This window comes from Varroa destructor, unplaced genomic scaffold, assembly GCF_002443255.2.
Source record: "Varroa destructor unplaced genomic scaffold, Vdes_3.0 BEIS01001373.1, whole genome shotgun sequence".
NCBI classification, from domain to species: domain Eukaryota; kingdom Metazoa; phylum Arthropoda; class Arachnida; order Mesostigmata; family Varroidae; genus Varroa; species Varroa destructor.
The window spans coordinates 1-21,493 of record NW_019212826.1 but is presented as its reverse complement, the minus strand read 5'-3'; the positions used below and the strand labels follow the sequence as shown (position 1 = coordinate 21,493).

Sequence of the window (21,493 nt, the reverse complement as noted above, 5' to 3'; positions counted from 1 at the left end):
ATTCCTACTGCGGTAGACCTCTCTTTTAGTTGTTTGGGGGTGAAATACCTAAACATTGTGTGACAACAAATTGTATATAATCCCTAATCAGGTCAGGTTATGAAAGGGTAGACTCTTTTATAATAATAATAATAATAATAAAGTGCGATAATTTATTTAATAATAACACACAAGGGCTATTCACTAAAATGTAATAATATGGTAGAAATTTTGACTTTAAGTAATTCGTACCTGAAGGACCGTACTCCTGTTTCTTAAACGATCCTTGAGCTTTAGGTTCTTCTCAACTACGCAGCGTATATCAGCCAGACACTCTTTTTCTTCGATTTTTTCCGACAAAACGTCTCGGTTAGATTCTGTTAAGGAAAACTTGGATTTCCGATAGAAAACCGCACAACCTGGATAAAATATAAAAAAAAAGTAGAGCAAGAGAAAAATATTAGATTACGTTTACTTATGATTTGAGTTTTTAATTTCTAAGCTTCGAACAAAGTTTCGGATTTAACTGTATGAGGGAATTTTATTGTGTTAGTGCCAACTATTTAGTAAGGTCACCTCCTTCTTTTATTCTTGTGTACGACGGTTTCCATCATTCGACCGTGAGTTCGAAAAGCTAATAGAACCAGTGGTTATAAAAATAGTAAAGGCAGCGAATCTAACTTAATATCGTTCGAAGTCAAATTAAGTGTTTTCCGTCGAGAAATAAGAACAAATAGAAAATTATCTTTAATACCGTGTTAACTGCTTGCGCAACCTTACCTTCAGCGCCTTCAGCTCCTTTTTCGCAATAAATCCCGTCAAATCCCTGCAGACTAAGACAGGGCTGTAACTCGTGTTTGAACATGCCTCGATCCACCTCTTGTAAACACAACACATCCCCGTTGTACCCTGCAAATAACCAAAGTAAAGGCTTGTCTTATAAAAGGATTCGTTTATGTAATAATATTTTTCATTCTATGCTGCTGGCAGTACACAAAAACATAACAATATTTTTTTTAAATAAACGTTTTAGTTAAAATACTTTTCGTATCGATTAGAATCTTATCACGATGAATGTGTTCAGCTTTCAATGACCTTAGTTTGAGAGCGATTTAGGAAAACCTAGCATAAATTTTGCAAGTAGCTATACTTTTTAAGCAAGCATTCGCGCAGACAGTCTTTAAATTATTCCCGCTTTTAATTTCACTGATAATTCCATGTAGGTGTTAAAATATGATACCAAATGTACAGTTGTTAAATTATTCTAAAAAAAACTTCTATTGAAGCAGCAATGAATTTCGTTTTTCTTTTGTGCATTTTATGTGTTTTGCAAAAACCTTAGAGCCTTTGTCAATATTATACATATCACTACCTTTTCCAACTAAACTACGTAACACACGTTGTTTTTCTAGGGTCTCCATATTTACTGTATAGTGCAGTCGCATCCACCAATGCATAACCGTACTTCTGGAAGATGAGAATCAAAGAAATTTCAAGAAAATCGAGGGACTTGCAAAAGTAAAAATACGTGAAAATTTATACAAGGGATAAATTAGGTACGTTTATCATTAACATGCAAGTAAAGCTTGCTGTTACTTTGAAGCGCCTGATGACAGTCTTTAGACTTCCTTTAAGACTTAACGCAACCCACGGTCATCATAAGTATCTAAATACTAATGTGGAAATGTGTTTTTCGGTTAATTATAACTATTTAACCACTTACCAAGTATTTCTTTTATGAGAAGGTGTTTCCGAAATTCGAAATCTAATGCATCTCTCGGACAATAATTGAATAGGACAGTCTTGGAAAACTCTGTGCGCGCGTAAACGTCAGCCAGCAAGTTGTACGAAACAACTCTGAACCTGCATATGAAGTATAATTTTAGTTGTAAAATAGCTACTGAATAAGTACTGATTCAGGCGGGTACGCAGAAAGAGAAGGGGTCCACACAAAAGGAAATTTTGATAATAGAATTTTAGGCGGAATTTTTAGACTCTACAAGATATTTTATAGGTGATATTTTTTAGGTTAATACAGCTCTAGCTATACTGCATTTTAGAAAGACCTTGCACGAAAAAGCTTGCGTTAACAAGCTTGCGTTCTTTTTGCCTCAGAGTAATAAGGGATATTATTTTTGTCTTTATACTAAGAAAATAAATGAAAAAGTATGCAGTTTTACTATAATCTCATAGTAGAAAAGAAAAGCTGGCAACACAAATGCAAGAATACAGTAGGTAGATCCGCCTCATATTATAACCATTCTGTAATATCCAGCCGCTCTTAACGACAATGGCAGCAAGAACAACAACAAAGTTTAATATAGCTGCCCATTTTATGGTCCTATACTCAAAACATTACCTCCAAAACTTAGTGCATGGCAAAATATTCATAAAATTGACTCTTACATATTGTCCGGTAAGATATCTGGGGTAAGTTGATGTCGGTCCTCAAAAGCGCACCTCTCGGGTGGGGTATTAACGACTGAAGAAGAGACTGCACTAACTTCAACGCCGACAACCGGTCCACATCGGGGTTCACAATAGACCTTTGTGAAACGACGATAACATTTCACATATATGTGTAGAATAACTTAAAGAATATTCGCTCATCTCGCAGTAAATTGATTTCTTATACTTTCTATCGGCTCCTGTTATCACTACTATCTACTCAGTTATGGGTTTACAGAGAGCGTGCACCGTCACTTAATCCGAGCACGTTCAGCTTTTTTTCGTTTCATAGGCCAACGAGGAAAGCTTCGTTTAGGCCGTCTGCAAAACTATACCTCAGAAGCTTCGTAACTGCTCAGTTGTCAAATGTACTGGGAGCATAAATTACGAATTGGAACATCGTAAACCTGATTACATAATGACAATTGACTGAATTGATAAATTTTGTCTTCTAAATGTTTATGTTTTAGAAATATAAGAGCGATTAGGAGCCAAACTTGAACGTTTTAACTTATCTCAATCAATTAACACAGTTAAAACTATCAATAAAACGCATAACGGCTCTGGATAAATCCTCCCAACAGGTATTTTCTTAATGCGAACTTAAAGTTGAAAATACCTGTATTTAGGTTGCAAGATTACTTTACGGAATAGCACCATACAAGACAAATACGGCCAATATTCTTATGAGAAAGAACCAACTACAAGAGGTAAAAACAACGACTGCGAGTATAATTCAAAGATTTTACGATATCGACAAGAGTAAAAAGATATGTTTGAAAGATTAAACAAGCAAGAATACAAGCCCTGTGTTTGGTGAATAGAAGGAATAGAAGATTAAGGCTACTACACGGGAGGATAGGTAAAGGAAATAAATTGGAAACTCTTTGAATTTTAGAATTATCAGAATTTAAATCAAAGTACTCCAAACCATAACAGATATTAATGTTAAAATAAAATAAGTTATAGAGAAGTAGATAAGATTTCTGGTTTAAAGCCTCCTCCCATAATAGCTACAGTCACTTTAATCCTTAATTGTAGTAATTTCATCATTGCTATGCTACTTATAACAAACCCCTAATCGTATTTATAGGTTCATTGTAAATGCAAGCCACATTACCTGAAACATAGTGGAATTAATACAAATTGAATTAGTGGTCATTAAACATATTGGCTAGGTCACAAAAATCTAATCATCCTGTGAAAATTAACATAAATAAGCATCAAAGTATTACCGCGTACAAAAAATATAACTTGAATAACATGAAAGAAGTTAGACCAGTCGGTGGATATTCTAAACTTAACTGAGACGGAAAGAGGGCCGCTACTCAACTATCGATCTCAGCTGATTAATAGACGAGTGGATAAAGTTGCATGGGTTGTCAGGAAAAATCTATGCTTAAAATTTTCTTGCCGTAGTATGGTAGGAACTACAGAATAAAAGGCTTTCCGAGGGTTAAGTAAACGATGAGTAAATGGTGGTTTACATCTACTCTGAATCTAAATAAAGAAGATCTACTAAACTCAGAATATTTTTTTTAATAATCGTACCGAAAGCAGATGAGATAGCAATAGATCCCTAATCTTCACATGCTCACCCTTGTTTTTCCACTTCATTTATATACAGAGTTGCATCTTTAGGTCGATGGATACATCTCTGTACTTCATTAATATGTTCAGTAATCAACTTTCATTGGTAGATGTTATTAGACGTTGCTGCTGAGATCGATCGACAACAGTTTCGTTGGCCAATAGTAGGTGCAGAACTATTTATTAAAATTTTGAGATAAGGCCATCGGTCTTCTGTATCCTTCCAACTAGAACATTTCGCACGGTACTTTTGTAACGCTTATTGTACTGTTAGCCATTATCTACCAATTCCTGAAATACTTACTTTACGTTCACAAAGCTTTCTATTTACCTCTTCAAAGCACAAAATTTTGCAGTACCTATATATTAACAATTTTGTTTATTTTAGAAACGTTTACTAAATTTCGTAGGCGAAAAGGAACACCTTTTCAATTCTTGTCAGTGCTCCGTTAACTAATTGAGTTTATTAAATCAGCATACATTACAGGCACAAAGAACCATATTTTAAGTATCTCGGGTCATATGCAAGCCCAAAATAATAATCGTTAGCCTTTTTGACTTTTTCCGCTTTTTTGTGTTTTTCTGTATTTCTTAATTTTATTGCTTTTTTCATCTTTGCATTTTTGATACTTTTGGCACGAGTTCAGAGATTTCATTTAGAACCAAAATATTTAGAAGTACTTCAGTTTTCGATTAAAAAAAGAAGAGAAAATGAAGGTAATTTTTCTATGATGAAGCCATGGAGGCCGATACTTCTAGTGGATACTAGAACCTATCACAATGCTTATAAATATATTAAATTCAGTTGACTCAAGCAAACGTTATAGAGTTATAATAATTACGAACATATAATACAAAAACTAGGTTCAAATATAATTGATTTTTGAATGTACCATAATCTTGTGTCCGACGTCCTCAGGTCGAGCATTGTATGTTCTTGAAGATTCCCCACGAATCCTAAGCCATGTCTGCGATTTGTCTTTGATAATGTCATCCTTTGCGTAGTCTGCGAATGTCTCGCCTTTTACTGAATTACGCCACCATGAGAAAACGCAGTCGGGAAGGTTTGCGTGTTCTAAGGTTACATAGGCCTGAATCGGAAATCCTGCCATCGTATGCCGGTGTTAGCATGCAAAGAAAAAGCAACTTCGGCTGAAGTTAATTTCCATTTATCCTATACGAATAGTTAGTTTCATTTATACGAATAATTCACGCATGAAAATGGATAGTGCCTAGTTTATTTTTTCTTAATTCAGGCATTATTGCACGATGAGATAATTGCACTAATCCGCTCTAACTAATGTGCTGATACAATATAGCTTGAACACACGTTATTGTTTTTCTACTCTCCTTTATTTGTAATCACAGTGTTCTAGACCCAAATCTTGTCTACAGTTGTGGTCAGTAGATTTTAAAGATATCGAGTCTCTAATCTAAAGGAGATAAGGCGCTTGTTAAAGGATCACTATTGTTACTAAAACTGCTGTTATGTTATTATTATCATCAAAATATATTATTATATGTATTGCCGCTCGCCGTTATTTCTATGTTAAAGACTTTTACATTTAGAACTCCCGCGCGAAAAAAAGATACCCGCCTTTCGTTAAACAGTAATACTAAGAATGAGTCATGTATGTACAGTTAATCTAACAAGTTATTGCCCAATTATCAAAAGTAAGATCTAACATCTTTAGATCATGATCTTTAAATCTATGTACATTAAAGACGCGTATTATGGACTTCATAATAGCAGACTAGTGAACATTTCTATACAGCAAAACTCGAGAAAGAAAAAGATGTTGTAGTATGGTGTTTTCTTTGTTTGTTGTGACCCATGAAGCGTCTTTAACTCTAGGTTTCCTCTTAAAAAAATATTTTACTATATTTTATTAGGTTATTAAATATGAGATTAATATTCTTTTACTCAGGAATTACCTACATAGACAAACATTATTGATTCAGGATTCATTCGAGGCATTTCAGGTATCTCGAAATGCATTTTCGAAATGGACTTAATAGTAATGTGTTTTACAAACCTGTCATCATAATTTTTGGCAGACTTATGCGTACCACAGTAGGGGCATCAACGACAATCGGAAACCTTTTACCATCGATGTTGAGAACGTGTCCGGTACGGAATGCTTCCCGATTGTTAATAAACGGTTCTATAATCTAGTACCAATCACAAGATAGGACAAACAAAAGCTCTACATTCAGTAAGATAACCAAACTTTGTTCTTTGTTGAACTTGGTTTACGGGCAACGATAGTTAGTTTGTTCTTTTTTAAGCTTCTTTCACGTCCAAGATTAAAATCGTTAGGCATTGCTTAAGAATTGATTAGCCGTCACTTTCAATATGACGAGTGTATATGCCCGGTTTCAAACCTAGACCACTACGTGTATTTAACTTTAGAGAAGAAACACATCTCCATTACACTGTCATGGAAGCATTCGTATTACGTTATTCCAACAGGATTTCAATAAATATAATACAGCGCTTTGGTTTTATCTACATTTAAACTGTTCAAAGTTTTACGTCTGGTGTTGTCGATATCTAGCACTTTAGATGACTGACTTCAGTACAAAATGATGTATGTCTGGTACCGGTTCGCATACTTTGGTTTACACGCAAACATATCACTGTTATATGGTAAGCTATATTAAAGTTAAAGGGAACTAATATGTAGAAAATTAAGGTTCCGGGCACCACTAAGTAATCACAGCGCCTCCGTCAAGTCTTTTGCGGTCACTTACGGGTTAATGCCTTAAAGGCACGAGCAGATTACTGCCATCGTCTGCTCCACACCCAATGTATGCTTTATTATAAAAAAAAAAATAAAATATAAAGTGTTCCTCCGATGCAGGCTGTGATCACAGGTGGTATATCTAATAGATATGACACGGACCAATATGGATTCTACAATTTTCTCTGTCATAAATCTCTCAAAGGTCCAGTGAAATTGCACAAAATTAGCATGTGCTGTTTCATAACTAAGAGAGTAAAACAAGGTTATCACTTTCATTTAACACATTTAATTTTAGAAAACTCACAGTGATTAATGTGGTTGATAGGAAATAAAGAATACTATTACCGTTCCATTGAGATCTTCGATAGTGATCGAAGGCTTTAATTTATCTTCCCCATTATTTGTGTTCTCGTTAGATGAACAACCCTTATTAGCGTCATTACTGTTTGATATATTTTCCTGTGCACGTGGTTTCTGTTTCTGCTTGCGAAATTTCTTCATAGCGATGCCTGTGATATTCATTTGCAACCTGCAATCAAATAGGTTTAAGCAAATTATTTCGCCAACATCTCCAGAGATTAGTGTGAGTCATCGAATCATTATGTTTTATTACCAACAAGTAGAATTTTAGTAAGCTTAGAAAGTAATAGATGTTGAATTCTTGTGGGTTCTTTACTGTACTCATTGTTTTAAACGTCGCGTACTGCAATAAACAAATTATTTGTAGCTCTTCTTACTGCTTTTAACACACGAATGTGCTGAACAATTAAAAAATTGAAAAAATGTTACCTGACCATTGGTCGAACGGTCCTACCTGGTTAAAGACGTTTCTATCGGCTCTTCCTGTCCACGGTTTATAGTAAACAAACGATCTGCCACGAAATCACTTTCGTACTTAAACGAAAGAGAAAGCCGATTTTTTTCGTTGTCCAACTTCACAAACGCCATCCGCGCTTGTCGCTTAGCGCACATCATGATAGTACGATGTTTATTCCAGGTCGTAAAACGTTGAACACTAAGGGAGCACAAAACTAATAACAATTAATTATTTATTTGTTCCATTAAGAAAACAGCTGAGGTTTCTTACAGTAGAAGTTTGTTAAAGTTATATATAGAAAAATTGCACTATTGAACTAACGTAGGAAATTTGGCAATCGTTACAAGAATACATAGAGATAAATTATACCAGTCCTTATGTTCAGGAGAACAAAAGCTACACATATCTAAAAAGGAATCCTAGAACTAGAAAAGTGCGAACCTAAACCCACATTTCTTTACACAACTGCAATCGATTCTACTAAGTTGCTTTACGTTATATCACCTACTTTAAAATGTTTCGATTGTAACGCTAAGCAAACAAATGCTACGAACAGAAAAAAAAATTTCAAAAACTGAACATTATGAAACATGGCATTAATTCAGGGTCTAATTATCTCAAAATGACCAGAAAATAGGAAATAAGCATCCTATAATGTTTCAGAAATGTTCACGAAATCACACGAAATGCATTGTTTTATCTCACGCGATTTACGCACAAAGAGGATCAGATATGAACTTTCACGTTTTTAAAGGCGACTATAACTAAAGATTCTAGTTACTTTGAAGAAATGTATTTTCTTTGTTTAGCTAATTTCTTAATAATGGTAGATTAAGAGAATTATGAGTGGTCTGTTCCCCTTGGGAAGGCAATTGTTAGCTTGAAGCCTGTCACATCTTTTTGTATATATATATTATCTCGTATATATTAAAATCGTACATGTAATCTAACAAACATGGCTATGCCCGCCACATATTCTCCAAGACAAGAATCTACAATATCTGGAGTATTGCAGCTTAAATAACTAAGTTATACGCTTATTTTTCATAATAAAGGTTCTACGCAAGTTAGCTACTAACGAGATAAGTGGGCATATTTTTCGAACTGCATGCGTTTTACGGAAAACCTTTAGCCTGCTGCAATTTCCACAAGAACAGAATAAACAGCAACACAACTTTGCCTGTAGGGTAGAACTTTTAAAATGACTCGACTTAAGCACTATGCGAATATTGCTGTAGACGCTAGTGGGGTAATACCTTTTTTGGTGGTATATTTTTACGTGTTTGGTATTTGAGCCGTTAAGCATTACTTAATATCGTTGGATAATGGAGGTAATAAATAAAAAAAAAGTCTTAATTGAATCTAAAATGCGTAAGTCATTATTTCAGTATCATCATGAAGATGTTATCCATCGTGCACTGTTAATTTTGTTATCAATATTATTGTCGAAATCTGAAGTGTTGGCAGATCAATTTTGCAATAATAATATGATCTTCTATTTTAAATCTGAGACAAACGTCTGCCACGGTATGTTAGATATCACTCTACTAAGATAATGAAAACTTACAATTATTATATCTAATACTAGCATTTCAAAAAGCTGTAAAAATTGCATGCGTACAAAGGGAATGGAAATAAATTCCAAAAACTTAACATCAGTTTACATATCAATAGAGCACTCTACTTTGTTATGTTACCATTATTATTATGATTACCATTATGATACATTATGAAACAGAAATAATTTTAAAAAGTGGCGACATACAATATGGCAGTGTAATGTATCACGCACTGGCACACAGTTGTGTTACACGAAAGCGCCTAGACATTTGAACTTGGCATTTTTATAATTTGATTATAAAGATTGAATTGAATATTTGAGCAGTGGCTTTGCAGTACAAACACGGTACTCAACTGAATATACTTAAAACCTGAATGTTTCTTTCTATCTACCAATATACGAGTACGACATATTTTAGCCTTACAAACGGGCAGTAATTCCCAAATGTTTTCATGGTATAAGAATATTTTTATTTGGATCGCAAAATTATCTTTTTAAGAGCAAATGTTACAAAATCATTATTTGCATGCAGAACTCTATATATGAATCAGCACCATACGTCACTTGGTTTAATGTTGGGAATTTACATGGTCCGGATTAGGCCTGGATGCGCGCTGCAAAGAACGCTTTCCTCGAGTATATTGCCGATGTGGCTGGAATAGCTACGCACGCTGTCCTAAGTACATGGTGCATAACATATTATCTCTTCAGAGCTGAGCCCTATATATGTTTTCGCGCATATTCGAGTAATTTTGTCACTCAACAACTGTGTAACGATCAATTCAAAAGGTGCGTTGTCGCGTCTCAATGGCCATGACAAAACATTGTTTTAATCCTTATGGCAATAATGATTGCTTAAAGCAGTTCTCGAGAGCAACATTCGCTATTACTGGTCACAAGTAAAAATAGTGGCTCACGCTCTTGGCATTACCGATAAGTACTGGAATAGTTTTAAACCTGATTTGTGCAGCTAATAAGTGAAACAAACGTTTTTTCTTCAATTGGTTTCAACTGCTAGAGATGTTAGCCCCCACACTGAAGTCCGATGTGCGTTAAGTAAAAAATATAGGTCAACCAGACCATCAAAACAAATTTGCCATTTGTCTGAAAAACCTTAGGGCGAAACTTCTTCGACCAACGATTCGTGTTCGTCATGTAAAAGGTCAGTCATGTAAACAATAAAACATAGCATAGATTTATCTGTCGTAAGATTTAAAGCAGCTGCCGGACAAGGGTCAATCTCCGATCAGCAAACGAATTCGTCCGAAATTCAAGCAGGGGGCGCGTTGCATGGCCATGTTGGTTTCAATAGTGCGAGAACGAACGTGGAAGTAATTAGAAAGCTGTTTCGATAGTTTCTGACTGTACACCTGCGTAATACTAAACGGCAATTGCACGGATAATTTACGCACATAACGCGCACAACTGCATCATATCACTAGCAATGAACTACTATTAACCCCCGCGGAACGTAACCAGCATTTCGTGAGACTCGCTTCTTTCGTCCTCCTTTTTCAATCTCTATCAATAAAAAATATCCCCAATAGCTGAAAAGTTTACTCACAACGGCGACGGCACCCCTTCCTGTTTTTGGAAATTTTTAAAAAATTGGAGCAAATTGGAGTAGTAATATAGCATGACTCGGCTCAGTCTCAGCGGAAGTATAACAAAAAGCGTGCTCATGGGACAATTACTCCTAGCTATTTATGATAGCAGCTGAGCACCAGGTCGGTGGTCGTACTTTTTATGGTCGTACGAAATTCAAGGGTATGATGGAAAGCGGTGATTTTGATCCTCAGTTAAGAGATACGCATAAAGAAATTTCACTTGTAAACATCACTTTGCGTAAGCTAACCCACGCTATAGGACGCTATGGGACCATCAATCACAGTCAAGCCCAGTGAAATCTTCAACGAATCGTCGTAGTCTCAGATAATGCAATATGCTGAATTTGGCAAATACACTCTTTAAGCAGCGTTTCCACAATCCGTCAATCCCACTTTCACAAAATACGGTTTTATTGCACACTCCTTCACCTGTATACAACTGTTAGGGATGTGTCAAGACTGAAAACGTATATAAGTGCACGTGCACTTTTCTACTATATATATATTGTTTATGAATGCGTTTTGTATAGAGTAGCTCATAATCTGTTGCTAGAAATTATGAAATATCTGAATACTCATGACAGTACCCTAAACTTGTATTGTTCTTATCTAGCGAACCGCTCTTACCGGATTATAATCAGCTATGATATAAGCAATCTGCCTGACGTTCTTCAAAGGGTCCGCGTTTCTCTGTTGTAATGCGCTTTATAATTTCAGAATCGCTACCCTCCACAAAATGTAAAACACTTCAAATACATGAATCATTTTAGAATGTATTGTGCAACTGTGAACCATCGTTCTTATGAAATGCTATAAGGCTCTGTCGACGGTACCGTTTATTGGCATCATAAAAAGAGCACGTACATTCTCAAGTCAAAAGTGCACAGATTAAAAAAACATAGCTCCCGCTTATAACTATATAACTGATGCGGTTACTTGTCCTTCCATTATTCTCAGAACACATTGAAATGTACAACAGGGCACTCTACTTGATTTTAGCTAACGCCTAATCTAAGAAGTAATCAAATCTATAAGGGTTTTAGTAAACGATATAGTTTTATATATTCTATCATAAGAAACAAATCAGTTGCCTTATAAAAATGATTTTGTTTTTCTCCAGTCTGGGGCTCCTAGTTAACGAATTACTTAACTTTTCTGAAGGTGTCCCGACACTTTTTTTTTTAAAAAACTCGAAGGCCATGGAGAAGCGCAATGCGTTTGCCTTCTGTTGCTTCACTCTTGTAGTAGCAGTTTGCGCGTACATGAACAAATTCTAAAAGCAAAACTCAAAAACCTTTTTTTTTAAATACTAGACTAAATGAATTGCGAAGCCGGAATTTTTCGGTCCGGACCAATGGCTCGAACGGAGCTTATATATCATATGTATATATCGAAAATTTGAACACACTAAAACGGTGCTTCTCTTGGTTTCATATACAGTGTTTTATGCCCTAAGATGAATTGCTTCTTGCCTTATTTTTACATACTACACTATCCTTAGTTTTCTAATTGACGCAACAAAAGTGTTTAAATTTCGAACTTTGGACCGTCTACTCTACAGAAGGGCAGGCACTAACTCTCGTAAGTAGCCTTTACTTCAAGAGCCCTCGGCATTTCTACTTATGGTCGTTAGTCTGTGCAGGAATGTAGTTGTAAAAGACGGTATTGGCCACAATAGCATCTGATTTTTTCAAGTAGATTAAAAGTAAACGTATATTCATAATGATACGGCATTGATGAGCAAAAGAATTGTGACTTGGCTATATGTGTGACGACGATACTTTTTTATTATCGCATTCCAAATTGTGTTAAACCTGATAAACAATTTAATATATGCAGGTTCGCCCCTTATGGCGCGGCAATAACTATCTTATCGGTATTTGTGTTTCGAAAATCTACCTCCATCCAAGTCCAAGAGTACGTAAACATACTCTTAAAAAATCGACAGGTGAATCAATAATAACAGAATAAAAGCCCTGTAAACTTGTAAATCTGCATAGAAAACAATCTTAAAATAACTTAAAATAAAATCAGACCTGGGGGTAATGCATACGTACAGAAATGATCGATTTTTTTAATGATATATAATTAGCAATAAATTACTGAACCTCACGTCTAAGCACCATTGGCGTACAAGCCTTTACTTCTTGGTCTGTGGCTTTCGCTTGATTTATTTCAGTTTTTCTTAAAACACACCTATAAAATGGCACGATTTTTACTATAGCAATCATTTGTTAACGCTCAAATTTGAACCAGCAATTGGTTTCTATTAAATTGTTCCCAAATAAATGCTTATACGTACCCACAACAAGATTTCTATTATTCAGTTATTAGTTTTTCCAATCTTCCGTCAGTTCCAAATATTTACCTGTATGGATCAACGTAGCCTCTAACTCTAAATATAAACTTTAATAGTGAATACTTCACTACATCTTCTCCAATTCAATCAGCATTACTGGCTTCCACGGGGTTGATGTTTCTTGGTTTTTAAACTTCACTTATTGTTTATTAAGAAACGCGTGGTACAACTTTTTGTGTTAATGGGCAAATAAAACTCAATAATTGCCTGTCAAGAAGATAATAAAGAAGGAGTGTCGCCGGTATTAATTCTATTTTATGACACATAATGCATCGTCCGCATATCAGTGCCTTTGATAAATGCGCGTTTCACTTACAGCTCACGAGTAGATAATGTTCGAGTAAAATTCAGAAGAACCATCGTGAGGTAAAACACCGTAATTGGAATCAGTTCCCGCACATTACATACACAATGAACGAAAACCAATCTCACTACTATACGCACGCGAGTCAATGTGCTTCACACAATTATTAAATAATATCTTAGTTTTAACTCCCTGCCAATCAGGTAATTAGAAATCAAATTCGATACATTTAAAGAACTTCCTCGGAACCTTCGTTCGCCATCTGATCATTTTAATCGACTGTAGCAGCATCAGTCGGACAACCAGCTTTCGCGCATTCCATACGTTGAACCATTGCCACAACAACACCAATAATAACAAGGATTGAAAATAATTGATGAATGAGCTGCATAGATTTGTTTGTTCGTGGATATTTGTCTGGGTCTTACTCTATAGCCTGGTGTCAGACGAGAACGAAACATCCCAGACGAACGCACCCGAGTGTCTTTGAAATTAGCCGCTTTATAATACCCGTCTGCTTTTATTAGCAAACAGAAGCTTGCTAGCATAATTTTTTTTTAGTATTAAAAACGATCACAGTCGCTCATTAGTAAATTAAATAATGGATTTGAAAAGGTGAGCCATGTAAAAAATGAGTAACCTTTTAAGTCCGTAATAATCTGCGCGTTAACGAAGAGAAAGCTGGAGTTCATTGTAAATGTAAGCCCCTATAGCGGGTGATCATTTTTGTTATAAAGAAGTTACATTGTTAAAATATCCAAACAAGTTAAAATCTGGATGTTTACCTAATTTCTGTTAGCGTAAATGGCAGGACTTGTATTAATTATCTATTGGAACAACAGTAGTAGTGGTGCTTGCGACTAATCTATGGTACGTTTCCTTTTAATATAAGTGAAAATTTTATCAGCAACATATGGCTCTATACACGTTCGTCTAATTTGTCCTTTTCGTTCACTTAAAAATCTAAATGTTAGGTCTGCTAATCTTTTCGATAGTTAGTTATGTCGGATTTACCCAGATCGTATTTGCTTTTGACTTGCGCTCGAGAGTTCTGAGAAAGACTTTAGACAATTGAAATATTTATGATGGATTATTTACGTCAGTAATAAATTATTAATTGGGTATATTATCGAAAGTATATAACCATTGTTATCAGTAGATAAATATTAATAGCCTCTTTAACTGTCATGTAGACTCGTAGTTTTCTACTGTAGGCATAAAATGTTTATTAGTTTAGGACACTTAATATAAACGAAGATAAAGCTTAAGTACCATATGATGAGCGTATTAAACGTTCGTGTCGCGAACAATATCAATGGCCACGTGCAAGTCTGATCGTCCTTGTATATATATATATATATATACATATATACACGATGTGATTCATGTCTGTTTCTTACACAATCTGAGACCGGCCAGGTGCAGAAAAGTCGTCTGCTTGTTTGTGAACAGTGTGTCTCACTATTTTGCAAAGCGCGACTTTCGCGAGGGAGCAAAACGACGAACTCATTTGACGGAAACTACACCGTTTTTAAGCACATAATCGTTGCAGCGTTTTGCGTAATGATGGTAGAAATATTACGCGGAGCCGCTCGTTGCGACCGCGTATTGGTTAGTCGTCGAATCGTTCTCCCAAAAATCGAAGAGGCAGCTGAGGGGATGTGTCTCATGGTGCTCAATTGTGCCGGTGAGTGATCTTCATTGTTTTGAAGTTAGCAATGGAAGATAAGCAAAGCATAGTAGAACGGCGTCGTATGTTAAATAAAAATAAATAATTAAGCAAAAATCCCTGAATTAAAGTATCAAGCTGAAAAATCTTTCAGCTTTACAGTTTCCAAGACTAACTTACTCAGTTAATTGTGTGACCTATTGACAAACTTATTTTGAGTGTTTAGTTAATTGTTCCTAGTCAGAAAAGAGTCGACTACTAAACGACATTATTTACACTACTAAGTGTTCGTATGTATTCCTAATACTTACTAATATCTGTTCCACATCTTGTTTCATCTTTGCCAAGTATAGGTGACAAGTAATTTAGATTCATTGTAATTATAAGTAAATAACGCTACAATAAAGAAGAATAAAATGCTACATTGATACTTACCAAGTTCATTAGTAAACTCGTAGGTACAAAGGTTGAATTAGATCATATATATGACCTTACGGATTTAAACCGGGACGCATGTGGCGTCAACCCTTCGCTACAGTCTGAAGCTAAAAAATCCTATGTTTTTTTCCACGTGAAATTAAAAGACACCGAAGCACTTGAAAGCAAAGCACCTGGTGTACCAATTATTATCATGACTGTAGAGCTTAATGTATAAAAGAAACAAAAAAAACTCTCGCCGACGGTCTTCATAAAGATAAAGCTGCGACATTAGCAGAGTATGCCGTACAGAAACGTCATTTCGTTTTGCCTCACTCAAATTCTCTGCTGGCTCTAGTGACTGGTTCGTTCAGCATACGAAAGAAATTATACGTATAGTATTTTTCGTAACTGAAATATAATGCACAGATAAAAGTTTACACTTTTTAAACGTCTCCCAACATTCTTTCAAATACGATTTTTGCACTAGATTGCAAAGTGGAACACATGTTCTATTGCTTTCATTTTTTCCTCCTATCTCAGGCTATTAATGGGAGTAACATCTCCTTTCATTATAGTTGCCAGGTCTGTTTACATTAAATCCTTATCGCTTCCTTCACTTAAAATAGACTGGTGATGCACTGACGAGTGCAGCCCCATACCTTTCTTACACATGTTCATTCACTGCAATACTGTTTGTTTATGTAAACGTTTATAATACTTGTTTCATACTGCCATATTAAATAAATAATAACGTGTTTATTAGTATTACGACAATGTTGCTGCATTATTGCGACGCTGTATTTTCGGCTTTCATTTATGATAAACGCCTGGTGCACCCAATCCCACCATTTTAAATAGTCACGCATGATTTCAATTCTTGGTTGTACACTGGGGTTAACACATTTGAAATCTGTTATAGCATGGTAATTAAAAAAACTCTTTTTCTTAAGTGTATTTTGAAATTTTGCTGCTTCATAACAGTCTATTTTGTTTCAACTAGGTCCAAGATTTCGTTAAATATTTATTCGTATTTATTTCAATTTGCCAGGTAAACAAGCTCATCAAACGCTGGAGGCTCTCATCGAGGAGGGGATCATAAAAGAGGGAACATTCAAAGAAATCTACAACAACATCTATACCGTAGAGCAATTTGCAGGTGAGCTAAAAAGCAATAACTTTTTTTTATTAATATTCGATAATCCCAATTTTAAATCTAATATGAATAATAAAATAACACCAATTATTATACTTTTCATTGAAATTCTATAAGTCATTAAGTATTTGAAAACTAATTCCTGAAAAGATTTCAAGGATAGTTGTATGGCATCCAAAAAAGTGTATTAAAATGGATCATTTAGCACCTAATTTTATGTTCATAATTATGTCCCATTCCAGACACTTATTGTGCAAGTACTTCATTTTCCGTTACCATTAAAGATCAACAGATTCGTGTATATTTTCAAGAGCCCTCTGAAATCCATGAAAATCACTATGGCCGTTGTACACCCGATGGGTTTGCCTGTGGAATTCACGACACCGACGTGTGGCACAAGCTTCTCAAAGGTCAGACGTCGACAAATGAATTTGTGTTAACACGGTCATACCACATGGACTGTGAGCCTGATTGGACATGTGACCACCTTCCTGTAGCTCTATCTCCTGAACAACAAAACATGCTAGAACTTGGGCTCCCTCTTAGTTTTGGTCATGCAAAGACGTTCAGTCGGCTAAGTGACGAGGCCATCGTGGCCGAACTGGATAGCCAAATGGTGGAAAAAGACTATGATAAGGAACTCGCGGATCTAAGTTCGTCAACGGAACGTATGAGCCTCTCGAGGTCATCACGTCCAGAAAGCATGGAGTTGATTGTACGTGATGAAGCATGCGGTAGCCCCACACTACTGACTGACGCAATTACTGCTGCTCAAGTTCCCATACCTGGATCATTGAAATTTGACGAGTTCAAAGAATACTGGTCAACCAATTGGCAGCAAATCGTTGAAGAAGAGTGGCGGCAGCGGTATGGAGAGTACATGACGCATCCTACAACAACTGAACTAGGGGTGGCTGGTCAAAGCCGTGATGACGGCGTCGGTTTGGACACGGATGAGAATAAGCTATCGTCGACTGACAATTATAACCTCTACTCCGGAGAATGGGAAAAACTATGGGTGCAATTGGCTACTGACTTATACTATGCGCTCATGAATAAACTTGTGCCTCAAGAAGAACTTAGGGGATTAGGTACCAATGCACAATATATGTTGACGAAATCGAATGAGGGATACATGGAGAAGCGAAATTCAGAAACCAGTTCTGCGAGATTCGATACAAATGAACAAAACATATCAATGGATTCGAAGGCGGGACCCATCAAGCAGGGTACTATCGGATCTGGTACAGATGAGCAAAATATATCGATGATTAGTCAGGGAGATTCAGAAACCGGAGTGCAGGGTTCAAGAAAAGAAGAGGGTAAAACTTCAAGCAATAAAAGACCGTTATCCTTGAGTGATTTTGGAGTGTCTATGTCGGAGGGCTTTTGTAGCATTCAACAACGTTTCGTTAAAAACCATAAGCTTAAAAAAATAAAGAAGGAGAGCCATAACCACGAGAAGGATCCCAATGGTATTAGTGCTGACGCACTTGAGGATGCTCCGAAAGATGCTAGAATCGCCAAGTATTGGGGCCAACGTTATCGATTATTTCGTAAATTTGATGATGGCATCCAAATGGATTACGAGGGATGGTTTAGCGTTACGCCAGAGAAGATTGCGGAACACATAGCAAACAGATTGTGTCCTCGTGGCAGGAGGAAAAGTATGCTGACCATGGATGGATTTTGTGGCGTTGGAGGTAACACAATTCAGTTAGCCGTGCGCTCACCAATTGTACTTGCTGTTGATATTGACGTAAATAGGATCGCAATGGCTAAAAATAACGCAAAAGTGTATGGGGTCGATCGAAAGGTTGAGTTTGTTGTTGCAAATATGGAACACTTCGTACCGCGAGTAGCACCCGATGCAATTTTCATGAGTCCGCCTTGGGGAGGTCCGGAATATAAAAACAAGGGCACATTTAAACTTGACGATATGTGTGTTAAATTTAGAGAAATCTTTCGCGTTTATCAGGCTTTGTCACCAAATCTGGCATTTATAGTGCCCCGGAACACAAATCTAGAACAATTATGCGAATTAGGCAGAGTTGAAGTGGAGCAGAATTTGCTAAATAAAAAAATCAAAACAATAACGGCATATTATGGAAACCTTATTTGCAAATAAAGCTATCCATTAAAAAATAAATGAAGCACAAAGCAGAAGCTGATCCTTAAAGTCTCCGCGGTTTCTTGAGATTTGGTCCGCTCTTGCAAAAGCTTTCCCTAAACTTAACTAGGTTTACTCATGGTTTTGCTTTCGCCAATTTAGCGCTGTGAAGACAGACGCCAGTCTAATATTCCTGAGTTCTTTATTCATTTCTAACCAATAGTATAATATTGGATGTATTAAATAAAGGCTAACACGAATATTATTTTTTTACTAATTTGAAGCCACCATTGTTCGAACTAGAGAAGTGTCGAAGTGATGTATAAATCGGGATAGAAAAGGTACGATAGTGCAAATACGTAGATAATTACGCAGGGAAGTTGTGGGCTAAAGCGAAAGCTACTTTGGTGACCAGACAAAACCAAAAGGTCCGCCTGAATTATTTTACATAAGTTTTATGTGAATTAGAGTTTATTCATAGTAACTTTTCAAGGACCAGTTCTTTATTAATTGTGGTTATGTAATGTTATTTGAAGAGTGTTCCTCGTTGCTTTTTATGTACAAAATGTTAACGAACAGTTTCAACCTTGTATGCAGGAACAATTGTGATAGCACTTTAATGCTTGAATTTAAATCAGTTTAGTTGCGCTACCTATGGAACCCTATTGTACTATTGTGACAAATTGAAATGACGAATTTATGATGATGTGTTCCTCTCGTAGCCGTTCGTAACGGCACCATAGTTGGTAATATCAATAGCCCGGAGTAAACGTGCGTCTCAAGAGCGGTCAAGTGAGCCATATACAGGAAGTCCCGTTTTGGTGGTGAGTGGTCCTTCCGTCCCCGGGAGCCACCGACTTCCAAATGATTAAAAATGACTTTCCTTGCATTTTCCCTTATTTCTCAGCCCTGTGTTTAAGCTGCCGGATTACCAAAGCTGTTTGGGATTCTAAGGTATCTCCGGCGCAGTGGTTTTCAACGTAGATGCCCTCGGGCCATACGTAAAAGACAAACGAAGCTGTTTTGGACATCGCGATTTTATTGTATTGTTGTCGATAGGATGGAGGTAAGCATTTTAATAGTTATTAATTAGATATAGCAAATAGCTGTGCTGCATGTCCACTTTAATCACACAAAGATGTTTACTTGTCTATTAGAGAGGTTTCGAGCTTTATGATTTTACTTCATTGAAATATTTGCAAATAAAGGCAAATGCTTAACAACAGTACCACAGGAAGAAGTCGAAACATTCATTTTATTTGTATAATGGATAGCTATTATGAGCATTTCCCGTAATAGATTTAATTACCTTATTTACGACGGAACTATAATCATGTCACCGCAAATTATTACAGATTAGATTAATTCAATCCATTAGGTCGTTATATAAATTCTGGATGTAGTGTGCATTTTGTCATCTTGCCGTGTCAGTCCTTTACTAATTGTTCAGATATAATGTACCGATGTGTAAGTGTCCCACTATGATCTACAAATCTGTCGCTATTCTTTTATATGGATAACGCAGTTTCAACGTCGCAATGTCCAAAAAATTTGCTTTAAAAGAAATTTTTATTGGTCAGGTGACTTCCTATTGTGTTAAAAAAGGACACGTCCATATTTAAAGTTTTCAGACTTTTCATTGAAAAAAAATTGAACAGGTTATTCTCTTAATTGCTCTATTAAAACCAAAGTTGATACACTCAGACTTCATTTTCTTATTAACGTTAAAGATTTTATATTGAAGTATAGTGACTAGAACCTTTTGTTCATCCATAATAGCTGTTAATTTCTACTGGTGAGACCTTTTCTCAACTCAACTGAAACCTTAAACACTCTAAATTCTTACTCTGGTCGAAAGAATGAATTAACATAAAGCACAACCGTACTGATGGGACGTCTCTTTCGTAAATTACCTGAGAAATCCTGTCGATAGCGGCTCCTAATTTTTCAGGAAGTAACTCAGTACTTCCTATATGTTATTTTTGTAAAATTCAATCCAGAAGAGGGGTTGTAATTTTTTTGCTTACACTTTTATTTAGCATAATTATAACATTTATTATAATCATCTTCTAGTGTAATCTTGCGTGAAAGTCTGTCACAAGATTGTTAAAAATAATATCAGGTTTATATGCATCAATTCTGTCTATTTTTACTTAGTTTGGATAAATAAACAGATCAAATAAAAGTAGAAAAGATATGTGCGGGCGCTTGCTGACGTTGTTAAGACTTTCACCTTACTTTAAAAAACTAAATATTTGACCTAACAAGCTGATTTACTTATTGAACTTGGCTGATTGCCCAAAATAATACTGCAACTCGTTTTATAGTATTTACTAATATAAATATGTTTGCAGTATATGTTCCATCTGTAATCTAGCTTGCGGGATTCTTTTGTTTTGCAAGCCAGATGAGACTTCTTCTGGTTACTTCTGCTGACAACTATTTTTGTTTCTGAGTATCATTGTCTGTCGCTGCTAACTTAATGCTAGCCAAATATTAATTAACGAATGAATGAACGAGGTATGGATCAACAAATACACCAGGCGGTTTCGGGTAGAAATGGGAGGACGGAATATCCATTTTAGGAGTACAGGTCCAACTCCGTCTATCATTGTTAAATCTCGAGTGCTTAACTGTTCCCAGACAGCTTGAATACTGTAAATACCGTACCGGCAGTTGGCGTCATCCTCAAATTGAACAATTTGACTGCAGTCTTCACCGATATTTTT

At 35.9% G+C, this 21,493-nt stretch overlaps 2 protein-coding genes across 6 annotated transcripts; one reads left to right on the top strand and one right to left on the bottom strand.

Moving 5' to 3' along the window:
- Nucleotides 1-231: 231 nt before the first annotated feature.
- LOC111255235 (2',5'-phosphodiesterase 12) lies at nucleotides 232-7,736 on the bottom strand (the record flags this gene model as incomplete). Its single annotated transcript, XM_022816977.2, has 8 exons — nucleotides 7,579-7,736; nucleotides 7,110-7,293; nucleotides 6,054-6,189; nucleotides 4,911-5,122; nucleotides 2,386-2,525; nucleotides 1,703-1,842; nucleotides 760-888; nucleotides 232-398 (listed from the first exon to the last, which is right to left on the bottom strand). Coding segments are annotated over exons 1-8 (1,266 nt in total), but the record flags the coding sequence as incomplete, so codon positions are not given.
- Nucleotides 7,737-13,880: 6,144 nt separating this feature from the next.
- LOC111255234 (uncharacterized) lies at nucleotides 13,881-19,041 on the top strand. 5 transcript variants are annotated; one of them, XM_086976536.1, is made up of 4 exons: nucleotides 13,881-14,027; nucleotides 14,965-15,099; nucleotides 16,550-16,657; nucleotides 16,897-19,041. In XM_086976536.1, the coding sequence occupies exons 2-4, from the start codon at nucleotides 14,976-14,978 to the stop codon at nucleotides 18,780-18,782; spliced, it is 2,118 nt and encodes a 705-aa protein (XP_086832662.1). In that variant the 5' UTR covers nucleotides 13,881-14,027; nucleotides 14,965-14,975; the 3' UTR covers nucleotides 18,783-19,041. The 5 variants fall into 5 exon arrangements, with proteins under 5 accessions (XP_086832662.1, XP_022672711.1, XP_022672709.1 ...); XM_022816976.2 differs by having other exon boundaries at nucleotides 13,925-14,027; nucleotides 14,832-15,099; XM_022816974.2 differs by having other exon boundaries at nucleotides 13,975-14,111; nucleotides 14,832-15,099.
- The last annotated feature ends 2,452 nt before the right edge of the window (nucleotides 19,042-21,493 follow it).